The 20,996-nt window shown below is 27.2% G+C and overlaps 1 protein-coding gene across 1 annotated transcript in view; it reads right to left on the reverse strand.

The window, feature by feature from the left end:
• The window catches only part of LOC142331275 (uncharacterized), a 312,960-nt gene extending 292,244 nt beyond the window's left edge, over nt 1–20,716 (reverse strand). Inside the window, exon 1 of the mRNA XM_075377054.1 lies at nt 20,488–20,716. Within this exon, the coding sequence (XP_075233169.1) occupies nt 20,488–20,616 (129 nt within the window). The 5' untranslated portion in view covers nt 20,617–20,716. The remainder of the gene's footprint in view (nt 1–20,487) is intronic.
• Nucleotides 20,717–20,996: the final 280 nt, after the last annotated feature.

Below are 20,996 nucleotides of genomic sequence, written 5' to 3' on the forward strand. Positions count from 1 at the left end.
TTAAATATTGTGTTATTCATACTTAAAGTTATGGATTGCACCGCTTTTTTTTTAATACCAAATTATAAAATTAAATATTACTTTGTATTTTACAACGCTACACCTTATACACTAATCATTTTAACGCTATAAAATTCCTTGAAAAAGGATGGCTCAGTCAGTGGCGTGATCTTTCCAGCACAACCGAAGCCCCGGCTTTCTTTCTTTGCTAAGTTTTAGAAAATTTGTTATGCGTCATATTTGATGCGATCAATATTATTCGAATAATCGATGCGACTTTAAAAAAATCCTTAATATTATTTGAAAGAAAATTCTACTCTATTTGCATGTTTTATGTTGAGAAATAGATTGAAATAGCTTACATTTTTCATTACATTTCTATATTATTTACCAACTTTAGGATCAGTTTTCTCCCGTGATGAAATATTTTGACTTTTAGCATAGCAGTTAAATAAAGTTTCTGCGCCTTAATAGAAATTGTTAGATTCGCTAAAAAATCTTTATGAATATCAAGATTACATAATCATTGCCAGTATTTTTATGCTCTGGTGATAATTTTAAAGACAAATGAACTTTATGACAACAACCTACCTAGATCAAGACATCTGTAGTGAATGATAAAAACATACATTCTTTTATTGTTTTGGTTAAAAATCTGATTGTAATTACAGAACTAAGGAATCGATATCCGTCGGGGTGTGACGTCCGGTCACACTCTGGTGATAGTAAAATATTTTTTAATTTCTATTCTAAATTCTATAAAATTTTCTAACGCACCCTTGCCGAAGTTTATGGATTTTAAATCAAGTAAGTTTTTTAACGTTGAAATCCATAAAAATAAATTTAAATAGGATGTACATAAGACGGTTTGGCCAGGAAAAGTGAACTAAATCCGGATCGGTTCTGAATTACGAAAAATCCCACTGTATAATTTTTTTTTCTTTGTTGTCTAATCCTATTTTTCGCAGGTTTAATTTCATTACTTTTAATCCGTTTCTCGTCTTTAATAACACAAAAGAAAAAAATATTGTTATTAGTAGCAAAAAAACTTTCATAAAATCTTTGTATATCTATACATTTGAAAATCCTATAGTTATAAATACAAAAGATGGGTAAAAATTTTCAATTATCCGTAAAATTATAATGTTTTTTTTTAAGAACAATTTTTTTTTTAAATCGTAATCGAAATTGGAAAATAATTATATTTTGAATTATACTGGATATTAATTTTAAATGTTGGAATAAATCTGTATGGAAATTTTATTAGTAACCTAAGTACTTTGTTTTTATATAAATGTAAACAAATATTATATTTGTAAATTAAAACACTGAAAAATTGTTGGCAAAGCATCATCCTTCTAAAAATGTATTTTATTTTTGTAAATTTTAAAACTTGAATCTACCCGCTTTTACATAATTATTTTTCGTCAGTAAGAAATATAAGAATGAGAAAAATTTCTAATAATTAAACATGAATTTAAGGGTAAATATATGGTACACCTAAATCCCTAAAAAATAGGAGTTCAATTAAATTTTTAAATATTTTTAGTAATTCACCCAAATCAATTTTGAAATTTTTTTGTGTATTATTACTTCCTTGTATGAAGTAAAGGAAGTATTGTGATCGTGAAAAATTTCGGTTTTCAGATTTCAACGGAAATATCCATTTTGTCCGTCCCCGAATCCATTTTGAGTAGTTTCGGCGTGATGTCTGTACGTACGTATGTATGTATGTATTTATGTATGTGCGTATGTATCTCGCATAACACAAAAACGATTAGCCGTAAGATGTTGAAATTTTGGATTTAGCACTGTTGTAACATATAGTTGTGTACCTCCCTTTTTGATTGCAATCGAAATTAAAATCAAAATTTTAATTAATGAAATATTTGGATCTCAAAGGGAAGGCACATCGGTTCGAATCAGACTTCATCTCCTTTTGTTTTTTTTTTAATTTATTTTTTTAACTTTTCTTTTTTTTAATTAAATATTGATTTAATAATTAACCCATGATTGTAAAAAAAATTTACAATACTTCATAATTCAATGAAAAAAAACTGAAAAATATTATTCGTGAAATAAAATTTTATGTACTTTTAAAAATGTGTAAATGTAATTTAATAGTCATTACATATGTGTGTATGTAATAGATTTGGTGAAACATCTGATTATTTAATATTAATTGAAAAGTATAATTTAAAATCGTGTTATTTTTGGATTTCCTAGTTTAATTTTATTTAATTATTTTTGAATTTCTGTTTAATTTTATCTACATTAAAATCATCTGTATTTTTATACTAAAAAATACCTCACAGGAATAATATACATACTGACGCATACATACCCAATCTATAATAAATTGCAAAAAAATTCTTATCGTTTAGTTCATTACTCCTCTAATATTGTCGGACAGTATTTTCCCGAAGCCAGAGTTGATCATCATTCGTTTATTTGCTTTTTGTTGCCAACATTTAATCGCTCTTTGGTTTGACATAATTCTTCTGATTGTAATTTGTTTACAAGTTCTCTAGTTTTCAAATTTTCTCTCTTTATATCCATCATATTATCTTAATCTTTTTATTCTTCCTTGGTCTTAACGCTTTCTTCTTCTTTATATTTATCATTTTTTCTTAGTTTTTTATTCTTCCTTGTTCTTAAAATCTTCTTCCCTTCTTATTCATGTTATTGTCGTTTTAAGATATATTTATTCAAGTTATTTTTCTCTTTCCTGTATGACTGTTTCTTTTTAATTTTTGATTATTCCCCAAATAATCCAATAATAAAAACTAAATATTTTACAACTTTTGGTCGATATTAACATTTGTAACCAGTACACAGGGGGTTACTTCCGTGTACCAAGTAAAGGAAGTACTGGAATACCGAAAAATTTCGGTTTTCAGATTTCAACGAAATTATCCATTTTGTTCATCCCTGAATCCATTTTAACTAGTTTTGGCGTGATGTCTGTGTGTACATACGTATGTATCTAGCATAACTCAAAAATAATTAGCCGTAGGATGTTGAAATTTTGGATTAGAACTGTTGTAATATCTAATTGTGCACCTCCCCTTTTGATTGCAATAGACTGAACCAAAAGTGTTCAAAAAACCCCAAAATACAAAAACCCTGGACTTTTGGATTTTGGACTTTTTCTTAACTGTAGTAATAAGTAATAAGCTCTCATTGAGAGCTTTTCAACGATGTATTGTACGGGGTACTTATTTTCATTGTTCCAGTGTATGCCCAAATGAAATTTTAATTAATGAAATATTTGGATCTTACAAGGGTAAATCGGTTTGAATCAGACTTCGTTTCTTTTTTTAACTTAAATATATTGATTTATTAATAATTATTAAACTCCGATTGTAAAAAAAAGTTTTACGATAAATAATAATTCAATAATAAAAAATAAAAAAAAATAAAAATATCAGAAGTTATTAATGAAAAAAAATTTATTTACTTTTCATTTAAAAAAAATTACATATGTAATTTAATAGGCGTACGAGGAAGTCATGTAAAGTCCACATCAGATCTTTTAATAAAACTAAACAATTTTCAGCTCAGAAAAGAGATAATAATAAAATAATCGATAGTTGTATGATGTTATACTCGATTTTTTTTCATTTCTTGATTTTATTTAAAGTAATCATCTATTATTTATTCATACTGAAATAGCTCGGTTAATTTTTTAAAACGGTCTTTATAATTTAATGAATTTTATAGTGTTCGATGAATGCGTAAATTTGAACTCACAACATCTTTCCGATTTAAGAAAAGACGCATCAATTTGCCTTGGAGGTCGCCCCTTTATACTGCTTTGTTTTTCTAAACACGTCTTGGTTTTTTATCCGTACACTTAATGTTTAAGGTTTTCTTCGTGACTAAATTTTATTAATAAATTCATTCTATGAATTCCTAACAGTTTAAGAATTTTATTATATTGTACAATTTTCTTTATAACACTAACGATATTGAAACGCCTAATTAATTATTTCTATGAACATAAAATATTTCAAAACCAGAATCAAAATTTATCTCCTCATCTATGTATTAGTGTATATATAATCACGTGTTATGTCGTAAATTCGTACGTGTAAAAACGATTGTTTCATAATAAATATCGGCAAAATTATTATCATTATTGTTATTCAGTGATTCATTACTGCACTAATGTTTCCTATTTGCGATGCATTACGGGCTGTCCGTTGCACCTATTGTCGTATACAATCACAACCCTCTAGAATTAAACAACTAAATCCACCCTTTTACCATTGTTATTGTCATCGCCCTTTTGAATGACCAACCCCTATATTTTTATTTAATTTTATACATATTTTTTTCCACCCTTTAACTAACAAGGCGCTATCCAAATTTAAAATACACAGATTAAGTATTGTTCTTTACATTTATGAATACATGAATAAAATGATTTGTATTAAATACACGTAATTTATTCACGAAGTAAATATATTCATATAACGCTAGAGGTAGTAATAATAAAATATAAATTATAAAATAAAATAAGTAACCACATTGTATAAATTATGATATGCTAAATATAGTGCTTTATAAATCAAATTGGTTTTGTTATTAGCGTTCCGTAGGACTAAACCGTTTTACCCATTAAATCTAATACTGTTTTTTCACTCGTCGTAAGAAGTCATTTTTTTATTTAATTGTAACCTACATTTTTTTTTATTTTTCATGAAACCCTTCGCTTCGAAATATTCGTATGCCTTTTCCATCACAGTTACTAATAAAATTCTTCAAAAAGTTTTTATTGCTGTATTACCAGAAGGAAGACTTCACTTAAATAATTGAAAAATATTTATTTTATATAGATGATTTAAAAAATTCACCATTTTTTATAATTTCGAACAAAACGTTTATTAAACTATAATAAATAAATAAAAAAGGAAAATTTTAAATTTTTTTCTACAAAATATTTTGGCTGTTATTTATTCAAAAAGTTTTTTTCCCAATATGCGAAACAATTAGAAAAATCTGGAAAATAAATTTTTGCGTTTAAAAAATCTTTTTTTTCTAAATCCATTGCCTGCGTGTGCGTGACAAAATACTATTCCATTTAGCTTTACCGAAAGGGGAGAATGGTTGTTTAAATTTCCAAAAGCTAATCTTCTTGAAAAATTATATTAGATTTTATCGATTAAATATAATAATAAATATAATTAAAGGAATATATTACAAAATAATATATATATTAATTTTTTTTTGAGCAATTATTTTTTATAATCGGTCGCCAAAAGGATTGCGACCATAATTAAAATTATACGGCTAAGAGTAACATGGCCGGAAACCATAAAAGATACCTCACATACAATATTAATAATACACATCACCTCTCATAATACAAATGAATTAATTTTGTTTTAGTTAACAAAAACAAAAATAACACGTAACGAACAACAAATAATAAAGTCATTCGAGTAAAATCAGAAATATTAAAATCAGATAGAGACAGGTAAAAGAGCATAGATTTTAAACGTTTATACTACATTTAACATAATAACCACTGTATAATCACGGGTCACGCACTCCAGTGATTATATTTGCCGACCAGTACATGTAATCTTCTCAATCGTCTTACTTTATCACCACTGTCAAGTAAATTTAGCGCCAGATGATTCGCATGCTTGTACAGCTTTGATATGTGTCCTACTTTTCTGTTTCTTTTTCCTGTTTAGCCTCCGGTAATTACCGTTCAGATATTACTTCAGAGGATGAATGATGATGATATGTATGAGTGTAAATGAAGTGTAGTCTTGTACAGTCTTAGTTCGACCTTTCCTGAAATGTGTGGTTAATTGAAACCCAACCACCAAAGAACACCGGTATTCACGATCTAGTATTCAAATCCGTATAAAAGTAACTGCTTTTACTAGGACTTGAAAGCTGGAACTCTCGACTTCCAAATCAGCTGATTTGGGAAGACGTGCTCACCACTAGACCAACCCGGTGGGTTGATATATGTCCTACTGGTTCTCCGTATCCCCTCACGAACATGTGGCAACCCATAATATCCGTGCATCGCATGATTTTTAGTGAATCGTGGAGCCCCTGATATCATTTTGAGAAATTTATTTTAAAACCATCGGATGCCCCGTTGAAACCGTCTGTAGATGGCGATCTAGACCTTGGTTCGGGAAAATCGCAAGCTGCACTCGACCTTATAATCGAATGGCTGCATAGATGGAGGGTGAAAGTCGATCCTGCCAAATCGAGACATGTGGCATTAATTATGAGGAAATATAATTGTCCTCCAGTTCGATTGGACGATACTCCCATCTCTGATGCGGACACAGTACTGTACCTAAGAAATTTAGATCGTCGAGATCGATTTGGAACGATCACGTCAGAAAGAAAAGGAGACGACTGAATTGTTAAACTTGCACGAATGTACTGATCCCTTGGTAGATAATCTCATTTGTCATCGTCGAATAAATTATTGCTGTATAAGATTTTATCTGAAACTAATATGGACAAGTGCACAAGAACGAGGAACTACTTGTAATAGTAATCCAGCAGTATATATATTTGAATTATCTTTTACAAATTTATAACCTACGTTAATGAATATTGAAAACTGATAAAAAAAACATTCATCGGCTTGACACTATTACTATATACTTTAATGTAATACAAATGTATTAGAATATAATACATGTACTTGTAATAATATAAATGGAAATGTAATATATTTATAAATTATAGGGGTATTTTTATTTCGGCGTATAAGTATGTATATGGCATATAAATAAACGGAAAGAATTTTAAGACACGTTCCACAAATAAAAATTCATTTAAAAAAGGGTCCAAAATGATCCATTATAGCTTCCAAAAAATTATTAGTATTTCGCAACATTCAATATTTTTGTGGGTGGCTCATTTTATTGCATCAGGATATTTTTTTTGTAACTTCAAACGTGTTTAAAATTCATATTAATACACATATAAATCATAATGCTACTACTATACTTATATATATAGATGGGGGGAGAGAAAGAGAGAGCATTTGAAATCCGATTTTCATCCACTTGTCTTTTACTAATTCCTTCCATCGATTAAAAACGTTTGGTTTCCCGAATTACATAAACTGGCGTTTATCCTTTTCCAATTTGTATTTTTTTCTGTATATCATATACCTGAGGCAACTTTCTTAATTGAGACATACGTTTGATACCTGTTTGATGAAAATCGGTAAGGACGTTCTAGAGTAAAAAAGTACAAACAGAAAATACCACCCAAACATCCCTCCTTCTGGAATAAACAAATAAAAATTAACTGTATACTACTTTGTTTCAGAACAAAGAAGTCAGAAATAAGTTATGTTTATATTTTATTTGAAAACCTAAATCTATTTATTTAAGTAAATTTATCAAAGAGAATTAATCTTATAATAGCTAATTTATCTGTTTTTCCTCTTTTAAAAAATATTAGATCTATTAGGTTAAAAAAAAAAAAAAAAATATATATATATATATATTGAACGCACACGAGAAATCCAATGAAAAATAATACGGTTGAAGAAGAAAAAGGGAGAACCATTTTATATTCTCTAAGTGTCCTTACAAAGACGTTGACCCGAATACAGCACTACTTTTTAAAGTAAAGCACTATACTTTATACTCCATCCCCCCCTTGTTTTCTTCATTATCGAGCGGCAACCCTTTTTACCTTCACCTTAGTTTATTAGAAAATCGTACGGCCACTTTATTTGAAAAATAAAACGAAACTTTTCACTTTCGTACCTTATTTATTTATTTTTTTAATAGTTTTCTCTGATATTTTATGGTCACCTACGCTTCATCGAATTGTACAACAAAAAAAAGTGTATGAAGTTTAAAAATACGCTAAATTATCACAGCTGAAATTTATACCAAAGTACAGACTGTTTTAATTATCAGTCACATATATTTTGTTTCTGAAATATAAGCAGCTGATAATTAATAACACTTATTTTACAAGTTTTATAACACTGATTTGTAACAAAAAAGGATTTTCTATTAAATGCATCGAATAAAATGCGTCTTGTGTTATTTTTGAGCCAATTCAAATTTGCAAACCGAAACTTAATGGAGGGTAGTGATGAATCTAAAGAAAACCTCAAGTTTTAAATAATTATGTAGCCTATAGTAATATATTTCCTTACATACCATCTGCTTTCCTTTAGTTTTTTCCTATATTCAGTCACCGAAAAGACTGTTTTCAGACTTCAGCATCATTTTAGTACTCTATATTATTTCATAAGGAAAAAAAGTGCTAAAGGTTTTGCTGACCAACGCGGAAAAATATTTTAGTTCCATTTTCGAGGATATTCCTGCCTCTACACCTTAAACCCGATAACTCTGACTACATTTTAAGCAAATTAGGATCAGTAAGTTCTACTCGAGTAATTTTGTGAGGCCTAGTGCTCTCAACTCGGATATCTGGGATATCTGGATATGCAAAAGATTTCTTGAATTTACTTGTGATGGCTTTGATCTTTGAAATGCAAACATAATTGTCTGTTGAGTGATCCTTAGAAATAGACAGCCTTCATACCGTCCGAACAGCAAAAGGTATATGTCACGTGCTCCGGCTTAGCCGGTCGCTTAGGAGAGTCATAAAGAATTATAACAGATACGAGGATCCAAGACTTGTTCTCATTTCTTATTTTCCAATCAAAAAAGATTCATATGAATTTTTTAACGGAAGGAGAAATATTTCTTCTTTGAGAATTCAAATTTAATTCACTGCACGCATAACGATAAGTGTTAGGATGATTTATACAACTACGAGGCATTCTTATTAAATTATTAAATATACACATAAAAAATACGGAAAAAGCAAGACATACAATACACGTTTTTATGGGAAAAAGTCGGGATAAAACAAAAATACCGAATTCGCGATTGTATTTGCATGAAAGCCAAAATGAATCGAATCTGTGGTTTAGGCTATTTCACCGTATAAATGTTGATTAAAATAACTATACTGATTTGATGCTATTGGTAATAATTATTTAATTATATAATATTTATATATATTTATTTAAACAAATAATTCATATTAATTATTAGCTAATAATTAAATCAAGGTGTTAAAAGTTTTCCTAGAAGGAAAGAGTAACGGTAAACAGTACGATGTCATTCTGTGAAGTAATGCGATATCAATAAAATCGGTCATCCTTTCAACTTATTCCGCTTTGAGACATTTCTAAATTTTCTTCAGACGTTCATATTTAATTATTAATAAAAAATTGATTCGTAACGTATCTTTATAAGTGCTTAGTTTTAATGAATATAAATCCTGTTAACAATTCATTTTTTACGAGTGACAACCACAAAAAAAAATCTCTTAGAACAAATTTTGCGGTCATGTTTGGATTCAGCGTCAAAAAATATGTAAGTGTAAGCCATAATTATGTGTGTAACAAAATTGTAAATTTTATTTTTTTTTATTTGCAAAAAAATCTATTTTCAGTCCGTCAACTGGACGGATCTGACTGATTTTTTTTTAAATTCTGCTTGGAATGACCTACAGATATGTTTCCAGCTTTCTCGAACTCAAAAATTGAGTCTCTTCTTAGAATTTCTCAAAAGATCCTCATTTATTACATAATTGAGAAAATTTCAAACGTTATGACTTACATGAAAATCTCTTTGAAGGTCCATCGATATTTGATTGAAAAATCAGCGAGTCATTTCAAGTAGAATAAAATAAAATCGGCCCGATCTGTACAGTAGAATGTCTAGATAGAATGGAAATAAGTTTTGAGTACGCAATAAGAAAATCTATTTCAAGTTCCCCTGGGCGTTCTATTAGGTGAATCGGGCTGATGTTTGTTTTATTCCTCTCATAACGACCAAACAATATGTTATCAAGCATCCTCGGCTCCAAAACCTGAATCTCCTATGAGAAATTCTAAAAAAACCTCGTTTATTCCTTAATTGAGAAATTTTCCGAGGCTATTACTCACAGGAAAATCACTTTGAAGGTATGTTTAATGACGTATCTGCGGGCCATTTCGAACAAAATAAAACAAAATTGAGCAAGATCCGCTCAATAGAGCGTCTGAGGGGATTGGAAGTAAATTTTGAGCACGCATATTACCTGTGCTAGAAAAGGAAAGAGAAAAACAAGGGGATCGGGGATAAGATGTATTTTAAGTAGTATAGATTTTTAGCCTTTTTTTTTAAATATAAAACAATATTTTGTTAATAATAAGGTTGTGGAGCAGCATGGCACTACTAATTATTTTATAATATTGTAGGAATTTGTTTTTTCCATAATAAGACTTTAACAGTTTTTTATTAAAACAATTCTTTCCGTTTTGGAGTACAATATAATGTCGTGAAGGTAACAGTTTTCTTTTAAGAACATTTACAACTTATACTCTTTTTCGGCTTCTCATTTTTAGATTCTCTTCTAATTCCTCTTTTTTTCCTGTTTTAACCTCCGGGAATTACCGTTCAGGTATTACTTCAGAGGATGAATGAGGATGATATGCATTAGTGTAAATGAAGAAGTGTAGTCTTGTAGAGTCTCAGTATGACCATTCCTGAGATGTGTGTGGTTAATTGAAACCCAACCACCAAAGAAGACCGGTATCCATGATCTAGTATTCAAATCCGTATAAAAGTAACTGCCTTTACTAGGACTTGAACACTGGAACTCTGGACTTCCAATCATCTGATTTGGGAAAACATGTTTACCACTTGACCAACCCGCTGGGTTCTTCTGATTCTTCTACTAAAATTTTAAACAACACCTTTTTCAAAATTTTAAACAATTAAATTTTCTATTTTGAAGTATTCTAATTAAGTTTTTACCCGTTCACTTTTCTAATTACTTAATGTTTAAGTCTTTCATTCCATTTAAATTCTTTCAATCTCCTCCATAAACGCAAATCAAATTCGCCCGATCTTTATTTTCTCTTTTATTTCGTAACCTCTTGAAACACATGGAAGAAAGACTTTTCACATTTTCTCTGGATCGTTGTGAAAATATTCGTATAGAAATTATACTCCTAACATAACATTACAGAAAACGCTTCTTCCTCAGATTTTTTCGTTCTAAATGATGACTGACGTTTTTCTCTTAAACAGTTTTTTTTTGTAATCGTTGTGATTCTTAGTTTTGAGATCTATTGTTAACATGGAGCCTAACTATTTGTACTATTTTACTTCTTCAATTCATCCTTGTTTTGAGTAAACATTTTTCCGCTTATTGTTTACTACCCTTATTACATCAGATTTCTTCTTTTTTTTTTTCATACGGTATTCAGCCATAATGTCTTCGAATTTTGAAATCATATGTTGAATATAGATTATGTTAAATTATATCACGCGATTATAAGAATTTCATAGATCCAAGGTATTATTATTCTATAGCAATCAATGCAGTATTATGGAATAATAACACTAAAAAACATTTTTTTCTTAATTTTCACATCTTGTTTATAAAACAAATTTTTTTTTTAAATCGTCCAAGTTACCTGTAATAAAAGTTAGTACGAGTCACGAAAGTAACATTTTATACAGAATAAAAAACAAATAAAAATAGAATCGTCGAAATTATCGAATTTTGAGAAGCCTTTATTGAAATCTGTTAAAAAATTTTGTATTTTAATATAGTCTAATCATAATTTTAAAAATTTCAAGAGAAACTGAGAGAATAATAATTAATAAAAATGTTTTGATTTAAAATTTTTTTCAATTAAAATTACGTTTGATTCACTGTTCAAATCAGTTTTTTCCATGCTCTACAGATTTTTATAAAATTTAAGTACATATTAAAATGGTTTAAGTTTTCATAGGTCTACTTTGAACCTTCTAAAATACAGAAATATAATATGAATATAAAGTTTTGTGGTTAAAATTCCTTTGTTTACCCTTTTATATAATTGAAAAATCTCAAAATATATCCATGCATTTTAGTTGAGCAAAAAGAGTGGATCACAGTTAATTATTTTATGACGTCAGGAACTCTCTTTACCATGGACATAAGACCCAAGTAGTGGGAATTTTATGCAAAGTATTTACAAAAAAAAAAATGAATCCGTTGTAAAAATTAAATAAATTAATAAGGCATTTAAATGAACTGTAAAATTATACCAGAAATTTTCTAGCCGGTTTAAATTTCCGTTTCGCTTATATTAATTTCTTGACAATCATTTACATATATATCTGTTTTTAAACATTATGCTTTTTTATATTTATATGATTTAAAATAAACAAAAACAAACCGTAGGCGATATATTTTCTAACATTTTATTTGCATAAATTATTTTTTGAATCGTAACTTCTAACCCCCTACTATGATGCAACAAAATGCCATCGCACACTTCTTGACAGCGACATTATTACGAGCCGGTCGGTTTTTTATATCGCTCGTGAATCATGTTAAATAAGATTAAGGGAGATTTTACTGAATTGAGAAGTTAATTCTATAATTTGTAAGTTTACATTTTAACCGATGACTTTTGCGTACTAGAAAATTTTTTTATTTATTTATAAAGTAGAAATCCTGCTAGGATTTTATTAACTTCACTAAATCAAATTCACCGTAATTTTTGTTAAATAAAATGGTAAAAAATGTGAAATCGTATATTTAAAAAAAAATAAACCACAAAAACATGTTAAACATTTTTTTTTATTACGTCTAAAATGATTGAATTAATTTAACTTTTATTAATGTATTTTAAACGTGCCATTTTATATTTTAGTATGTGTACTTAATACAATAAGTACACATAAAGCATACGATGTCAGGGCAGAGCATTTGGCATTTATTAGTCAGAATTTCAACGTTGCATTCTCAGTTTTGGAAAAAATGTCATTCGTTGAATTCAAATTCTATCCGTGACGTATTTATGTATTAAAAACGAAATTATTTTTTTTTCCTGCCTGTTGTGTAACAGAGATAGAAATGCTACCGATAAAAAATTATTCATAGAACAGGGACCGTTGAAGGTTCACCAGACTTAGGAATGGATAGTAACAAATGTATGTTTGCTTGAAAATCAGAAAATTATCTGGATTTAACCCTTCTGTATTCGTTTTAAAATTCACAGTTATATATTTGGAACGATAAAAGTATTAGATCTAAAATTGGCTCCACAAAAGAGTTTTCATTTAGAACGTTTACGATATTACAATCTATAACTCAATAAGATTAAAAATCAACTATGTCTTAAATTTAATATAAAAGTCTATTTTAAGACCAAACAATACAAAATATCACTACGTATTTGCAATGATAAAATATCTGATCGTAATAATATCAAAATGAATTCAGGTTAAAACAGTTTCAATTTTTATTTTATTATTTATTATTTTTTACCAATATTTTATCCATTTTCAGTTCACTTTTATCCCCTGTTGTAAGCTCTGTTTCATTTTGAATTATAATCTCCTTTTTCGTATCGGTTGTGTAATTTTTTCAAATTTCTGGTATAATTTTTTCATTTGACCTCAGTAGATTTTTATCGTATTTGCACCTCGACATTTTTCCATTCACAATTCATTTGCAAGAATATAGATAGATATTTATGTTTTATTACCTAAATTTTGCAATGTAGGATATTGATTTTATATTGCAAATGTTTCTTGTAACTGATCCGCTAATCCCACTTTATAAGCTTCGTTTTCTAGATTTAATGTCTCCATTCCGTTGTTTTGTTATTTTTCTTCTAGATGTTTAATTTTTTTCATTTTTTGATTTTACCTTATCTTTAAGCTTATTTTTAACTATGATCGTACATTCAATTTTTTCAAAGAATATTTGGAAATATATCTTTTAAGCTGATCCATTAGGTTCAATTGGTATTTTGGATGTATTAAAATCGTTTGATATTATGGGGCGATCATTAGCAAAAGCAAAACAATTTATTCAAAATTTTATCTTCCTTATATTTCATTTACATAGTTTTGTTATTGTTTCTATTTAATCTTCGCTTTTCTTTGATGGTTTTATCTAATATAATTATCAATTGAAGAAAGTTGGAGACAGACCATCTCCTTCCATACTACCGTTTTCGTTTCAAAAGGATTCGATATTAGATTCATAAATTTCTGGAATTTAGTATTAAAAATTTGTTTTACATGAAGCGATGGAGAAATATTAGGTACTAAAGCTAACACGTAAGAGGTGGAAAAGAATCAAGATTTTACTAGTATATGTTTGTCTTCATGAAAGATTAATAAAATAAGAAATATTTTTAAAAAATTTAACTTCCGTTCTAAAAACTTAATTTTTATATTTTTCCTAAATTTTTAACTATGTAGTAGTTATTAAAAAAAATATTTTCCTTTTAATAAGCCATTATCGGGGAGAAATCAATATTATCCTACTTTTTTATCAGCAGTGATGAATGAAATCTTCGTCTTTAAATAAAGGAGATCTGTAAATTATTATGACGATTACAAATTCCATTTATAAACATAAACGGCTTTTCACTTCCTTGTACGAAGTAAAGAAAGTATTGTGATCGCGAAAGATTTCGGTTTTCAGATTTTAACGGAAATATCCATTTTGTCCGTCCCTGAATCCATTTTGACTAGTTTCGGCGTGACGTCTGTACGTATGTATCTAGCATAACTCAAAAATGATTAGCCGTAGGTTGTTGAAATTTTGGATGAGGACTGTCGTAACATCTAATTGTGCACCTCCCCTTTTGATTGCAATGGACTGAACCAAAAGTGTCCAAAAAAGCCCAAAATACAAAAACCATTGGATTTTGGACGTTTTCTTAAATGTAGTAATAAGTAATAAGCTCTCATTGAGAGTTTTTTAAAGATGTATTATAAGTGGTACTTATTTTCATTGTTCCAGAGTTATAGCCAAATTAAATTTTAATAATTGAATTATTTGGATCTTACAAGGGTAATTTAAATATATTGATTTATTAATAATTATTAACATTTCACTGTAAAATATTTTTACTATTAATAATAATTCAATAAAAAAAAAGAACGAAAAAATATCAGAAGTTTTTAATTGAATAAAATTTTATGTATTTTCATTAAAAAAAAAAAAATGTGTAAATGTAATTTACTAGGCGTACAAGGAAGTTATATATTGTCTACATCAGATTTTTTTACATGTTTTTCAAAATGAAATCTTGTCATTTAGAAATAATTTTTAATCATTATTGCTGGGTTTATATTAAAATAAACATTTTGTAAAGCGAGAAATATTTTGCTTAGCACAATATTTAAGAAGCGAATCTATAATTTTATAATTTACCAGGTATGGCAGATCAGTCCTTTTTTTTTTATTATTATTTTTCAATAAATAAGCAAGAAGGTTAAGTTAAAATATTTTTTTACTCTAGAAGAGTAATTAATCTAATTTAGCCTGCTCGTTAAACGTATTACATAGTTATACAATTACATACATTTCTTGAATTGAATGATACAGCATAAATAAATTTTAAAATTTCTTAAAATTTTAAAATTTGTTCCGATCCGGAATGTAAAAGTGAACCGATTTTAATTTTTTTTCATTTATCGTAATTTATTTTAAAATTATATCGATGGGGCCGTCGATCTCTTGCCGAGAAAAAAACAGTCTTTAATTTCTTTATAATAAGGTTGTAAATTAAATAAATAAATAATAAATAGTAATAAATAATAAACAAAGCCGGTTAGATTTTTAACACGTTTTAACAAATTATTATTTCTGGTGTTCATTTTTTTTTAGATAACACATTCTTTTGCAACAATCAAATTAATTTCGTTTGAAACAATATCAAAACGTATTCTGTTTCCCTGAAAAGTCTTAATAAAATCAAACGCTAAGCTTGTGAACAGGACAGTATCAGGGATAAATTATTACTTTAATAATCGATCAATAAAATCCGTACCTACCCAGGATAATTGATCTCCAGAAATTTAAAAAATGATGCATCTAGATGTAATATGTAAGCATTTTGTTTGTAGTTACGGATTCATATGAGGACTTACCAAACTGAATACAAAATTTTGTTTTACTTTTCGAGTTAATGATAAAAATTAAAAATACCACAGCTAGTCGCTTAACACACTTATTCTATAGTTTTTGAAAAAAAAAGTTTTGTACCGCGAATGTATTTGGACGATGTAAAATCTTTACTGCGGTCGTTCAAATTATTATAATTTTTTTTAAAATGTTTTTTCATTTTTTATTGTACTTTGACAACTTTTTCGCCCTTCGGACTGCGAAAAAAATATATTACATAAAATAGGTAGTTAAAGAAAACGATTTAATTTCTTTTTGTTACTAAATCAAAATAAAGACTCTCTGATATAAAATACGTAAAACACTACGTCGACTAGAAGCGGTTAAATAACATTAAGAGTATAAAAAATTTGAAATAAAAAAAACGTATTCTGGAAGTTTAGTTTCTCTGATTTTATCTGTCTGGGATTTAAAAAAATTGTATTTGTAGTAAGTACTTAACTCTTAACGATAAAATATTTTCAATACTTTGGAAGAATCGCCCTAAATAAATTTAAAGATAAGGTTATTTTTTTTAAAACTTCAGTTTGAACAAATTGTATCACGAGACATTTTTTACGTTATTCTAACTAAAAACATTAATTGTAGTATTATCACTATTTCTAAACCGTAAATTAGATTTAAAAGTTTGTCTAATTTGTAGAAATTAGAAACAAATTGTAATTTTTCATCTTATATCTTAATTACAGTAAATATTTCCACACTTCGACTAACAATCTAACTGATTTCATCGATTTTAAAATTTTCGTTTTTAAATGAATGTTTCTATTTTATTACCTTCAAAGATAAATAAATGAGAACCAGGAACGCGAGTTTGCTGAAATAACTTATTCACCTGGTGGTTTGTCTACGTTATTCTAACGGATATATCCATTCACCTAAGTATTAATTAGTTTTTATTTCTATTGTTTAAATTTTTTTTAAATCTTGCAAGATTTTTTGATATTTTATTTTACTTAGTAGATGTTCTCGCGAATTCAATGTTGAATTAAACAAGATTCTTAACGCTTAGATAAATATTAAATGTTGTCGTCATATTTACTGTGCACAGATTTCTTCCTAAACCGACCTTTTAAAAATATTATGAAAATAAATTTTATTTTGTACTAAATTTGTACAAAATAGTATGAAAAGTTTAAATATTTTCTTACGTTAACAGGATAGGTTGTATAGAAATTTACAGTTGCATATTGTATTTAGAAGATTCCATTTACCTTGAAGCTGTACCGTACGAAAATATAGGATGTACACAGGGAAAGAATCGTTGGATCGCTTAAAGATTTTTAAAAAATCTTTGAGAACGGAGATCTGGATTACCCTTATTATGTTTTATTTATGATCGTTTTATGGATACATTTGATCAAATGCGACCGGTTATTTCCAACGGGAATGTATTTTTCCCCTTTGGAATAATTTTTACGGTAAAACCGTTCGATTCTAGTTTAAAAGCAAAATAAACAATTTTTATATTGGCCGGTCAGTAGAAAAATATAGTCTACATATAACGATTCCTTCGAGTCAAATTTGGAAACATGTTTTTGTTACCCGTGAAGGCTTTTAAAGTTTTCAAATTTAAAAAAAATTAACGAATATTTTTTTTAAAGTGTTAAATTAAAAATGCTTAAATAATGCTAAAGATATTTTGAGGAAAAGTGAAAATAATATAATTAGTGTAGAGGAGAAAAATTATAGTAGTAATACTCTATACGATTCGGCTTAAAATAATCATACTTCAACAAATCGAGCAAACATTGTGTATGAAAAAAAATAATTGTGTAATTTAATAGAATGTCGGTAAACAAAATTATTTGAGTATTTTATTATTTTTTTTTTTGAATTTAAATATATTTAAACCAAATATAAAACAATAACTTATCGCCGTAATTAATTAATAATGGTTATAGTTCGTTTCCAGTTATTAAGTTCATTTATTTCTGACACTTTCCCCGGTTTTCTATTTTTTTAAAACAATTTTCCAGCGTTAAAAACAAGTAAACGTAGTTTATTATATACAATTTTTTTTAATTGAAGACAGATAAAATACAGGTTAGTCCATTTTAATTAAAAAACAATAATATTGAAAGTTAATTTTTTTATAGATTTTCAGTCATCAAGGTTTAACTGAATTTCAGTTTTATTGATAAACTGTATACTATGGAATCCTTGAAAAATAATTTACTTAAATGATTTTTTTTTTAGAAAAGAAACCAAAAAAAAAAAAAAAAACAGCATTAGAGACAAACACATACATAATAAATTTAATTTAAATTATGATTATTTGTAAAATCTAATTGTACCATTATTATTTTATTGTAGTAGTATTTAAATTAAACATAAAGTGTTTAAGAGGACAAATAACTTACCCGAAACTACTCGTTATTCAAACGGAAACGATGGTAATTCCGATCGGTATGATCGATCGATCTAATTTTAATGAATTTTCGGTAAAAAGATTATTTTTGTTTATCCATTGATGTTTTAGAATATTTACTGTTAATCAACCGACAAAAGATTAAAATATTACCAAAAAAGTTAATGACCAAAAACAATTTTTGTTTGATCGCTTAAAAAAATTTGACATTATATTAAAATAAAATAAAAACTTCATTTTACATATGGTCCAAATGAATCCTAAAAGACTAATTAAGTAAATCTTTAAAACAAATTTGAAACAAACCCAAACAGGATTTATAAAGCACATGAAACAAGAATTTAAAAACTAAGAATAAAAGAGGAACTCGTTTGCAGAAATAATTTATAACTCAAAGGTTCTTGTGGATGAAGGAAGAAAGAGAACCAGATAGAAATGGAGAAAGGAAGAAAAACGGGCTAACTCCGTGAAAACGAAGTAAGGGTAGTAAAAAAGAAAAGAATTAAGAAACCAATGATATCAGCGTGGACACTAGCAGGCCGCTCGGAAGTAAAGAAAATAAATAAAAAATATGCTCGATTACTCCAAAACAGCATGACAGCGCAAAAAGAGATTTGTTATAACAGAAAAACATTTTAAATGATAGTTTAATTAAAAACAATATTAAAATTGAAAACCTTTTAACACGACCGCATTATTAAATGAAAAATTCTAACTTATGCTGCATCACCTCGTATATTTTAAAGTAAAATTAAAAAACACCAACTCAAAGAATAGAAGTAAAACAAAAATTCCTTAAAAAATACTAAAACATTAACCTTTTTATATCATTATACTTTGTTATCCTAAAACTTAAAAATAAATTAAACAGTTAAAGAAACTTTAAGTACCTTATTAAGGTAATTATTAATTTTAACTATATTAAGAATTTTTATGAAATAAAGATTCATTTTATTAATTATGGCCCGTTAGTATTAATATATATTTATATAATAGTTCCCACTTACCAACAATCTTTAATAGTATGTTAGAGCGCTTTCGGATTAGTAATTCATCCTCAGGAACGTTGATGTGTTATAATTATTTACTTCACATATCATAAATTATACTAATTTGAATTTTAAAAACAAAAATTATAAATATAACAATTGATCGTCAAAAGTTAAAATAATGTCAACGTTATCCGTTATGTCAGTATGAAGGTCTCAATTGTTATCTTGAAATTAAAATTAAAATTAAAAATTGTTGTTACATAACAATTGAGACCTTCATGCTGACATGATAGATAACGCTGACATTATTTTACCTTTTGACGATCAATTATTATATTTATAAGTTTTGTTTTAAAATTCAAGTTAGTATAATTAATAATATGTGAAGTAAATAACTATAATAACACATCAATGTTCCTGAGGACGGATTACTAATCCGAAAGCGCTCAAACATACTATTAAAGATTATTGGTAAGTGGGAAATATTATATAAATAAAATAATGATTACAAAAAAAAATGATTGTATAAACATCCAACGGTATTTTCTTAAAAAATTTTATATAATATATGCATTTATGATTTCACCTTCAATTAAATTTTCTGAGAATTTTTTTTATGCTTCTTAATAATTTTGAAGCGTTTCTTCTTTTTCTTTTAAAAAGAAAACCATTTGGCGATATTTTGAAAATATTTTCTCAAACTTTTTGTTTACAAAAAACTTAAATTAATTTTTACAACTGTAAATGCAGTTATACGACTAAATTATAATGTCATTAATACACAATAAAATACAATGGAAGAATGAAGGCTGTCTTTGGAAAAGATAACAAAACAACTATTTATTTATTTGCTATTTGTGAATATACTTTCTAAGAATTAAAGTAAAGTTATACTTTTACGCTAAACAGCATAAAATTATTTTTATACGTAAAAGCATGAGTTTACTTTAATTCCTGTAAAGTAAAAAATTAGTCGAGTCTTAAAACCTTCCTAGGATTACTCTGTTTTTCTAAACAATTCTCTAATAATTTAACTTACTGGATATCAAATACTGCTATGAAATTGTGGAATAAAAAATCCAGCGCTATTAATAAATAAATAACTACAAATATTTTACTTACTGTATGTATACACGATGCTCTACACTGTGCGACTCTTAACGGTGATCCGATTTCTTCTGTTGAAAAACATTCGGCGTGAGTAAAGATCCAAAATAATAAAAACACTAATTCAGTCGTATTTATTTCCATTTTTTATTTTTCAAATAAATTTCACTGTTTTATTTTTTAATCCTTTGTTAAACTAAACACCGATTAATATAACCGACTACATCTCTTCTCTTAATTATAATAAGTTACTATAATTATTTAAATATTATATTATATAATTTATATTTAAATCTTCATATTTAATAATAAATTAACTTATTAAATTAAAATTAATCGTATAATATTAAAAAAAAATATATATATATCTAATAATTCAAGGTCATTGAACCTAACCTCAAAATGTAAACGTCATATTCTTTTTATTTTTCTTTATTATTTATAATATATTAAATCACATACACTAAACAATATAATTCTAAGTTAGTTTTTAAAATAATGTTTTTAAATGTAATGGAAGATTA

This window comes from Lycorma delicatula, chromosome 10 (genome assembly GCF_047948215.1).
Source record: "Lycorma delicatula isolate Av1 chromosome 10, ASM4794821v1, whole genome shotgun sequence".
Lineage (NCBI taxonomy): Eukaryota > Metazoa > Arthropoda > Insecta > Hemiptera > Fulgoridae > Lycorma > Lycorma delicatula.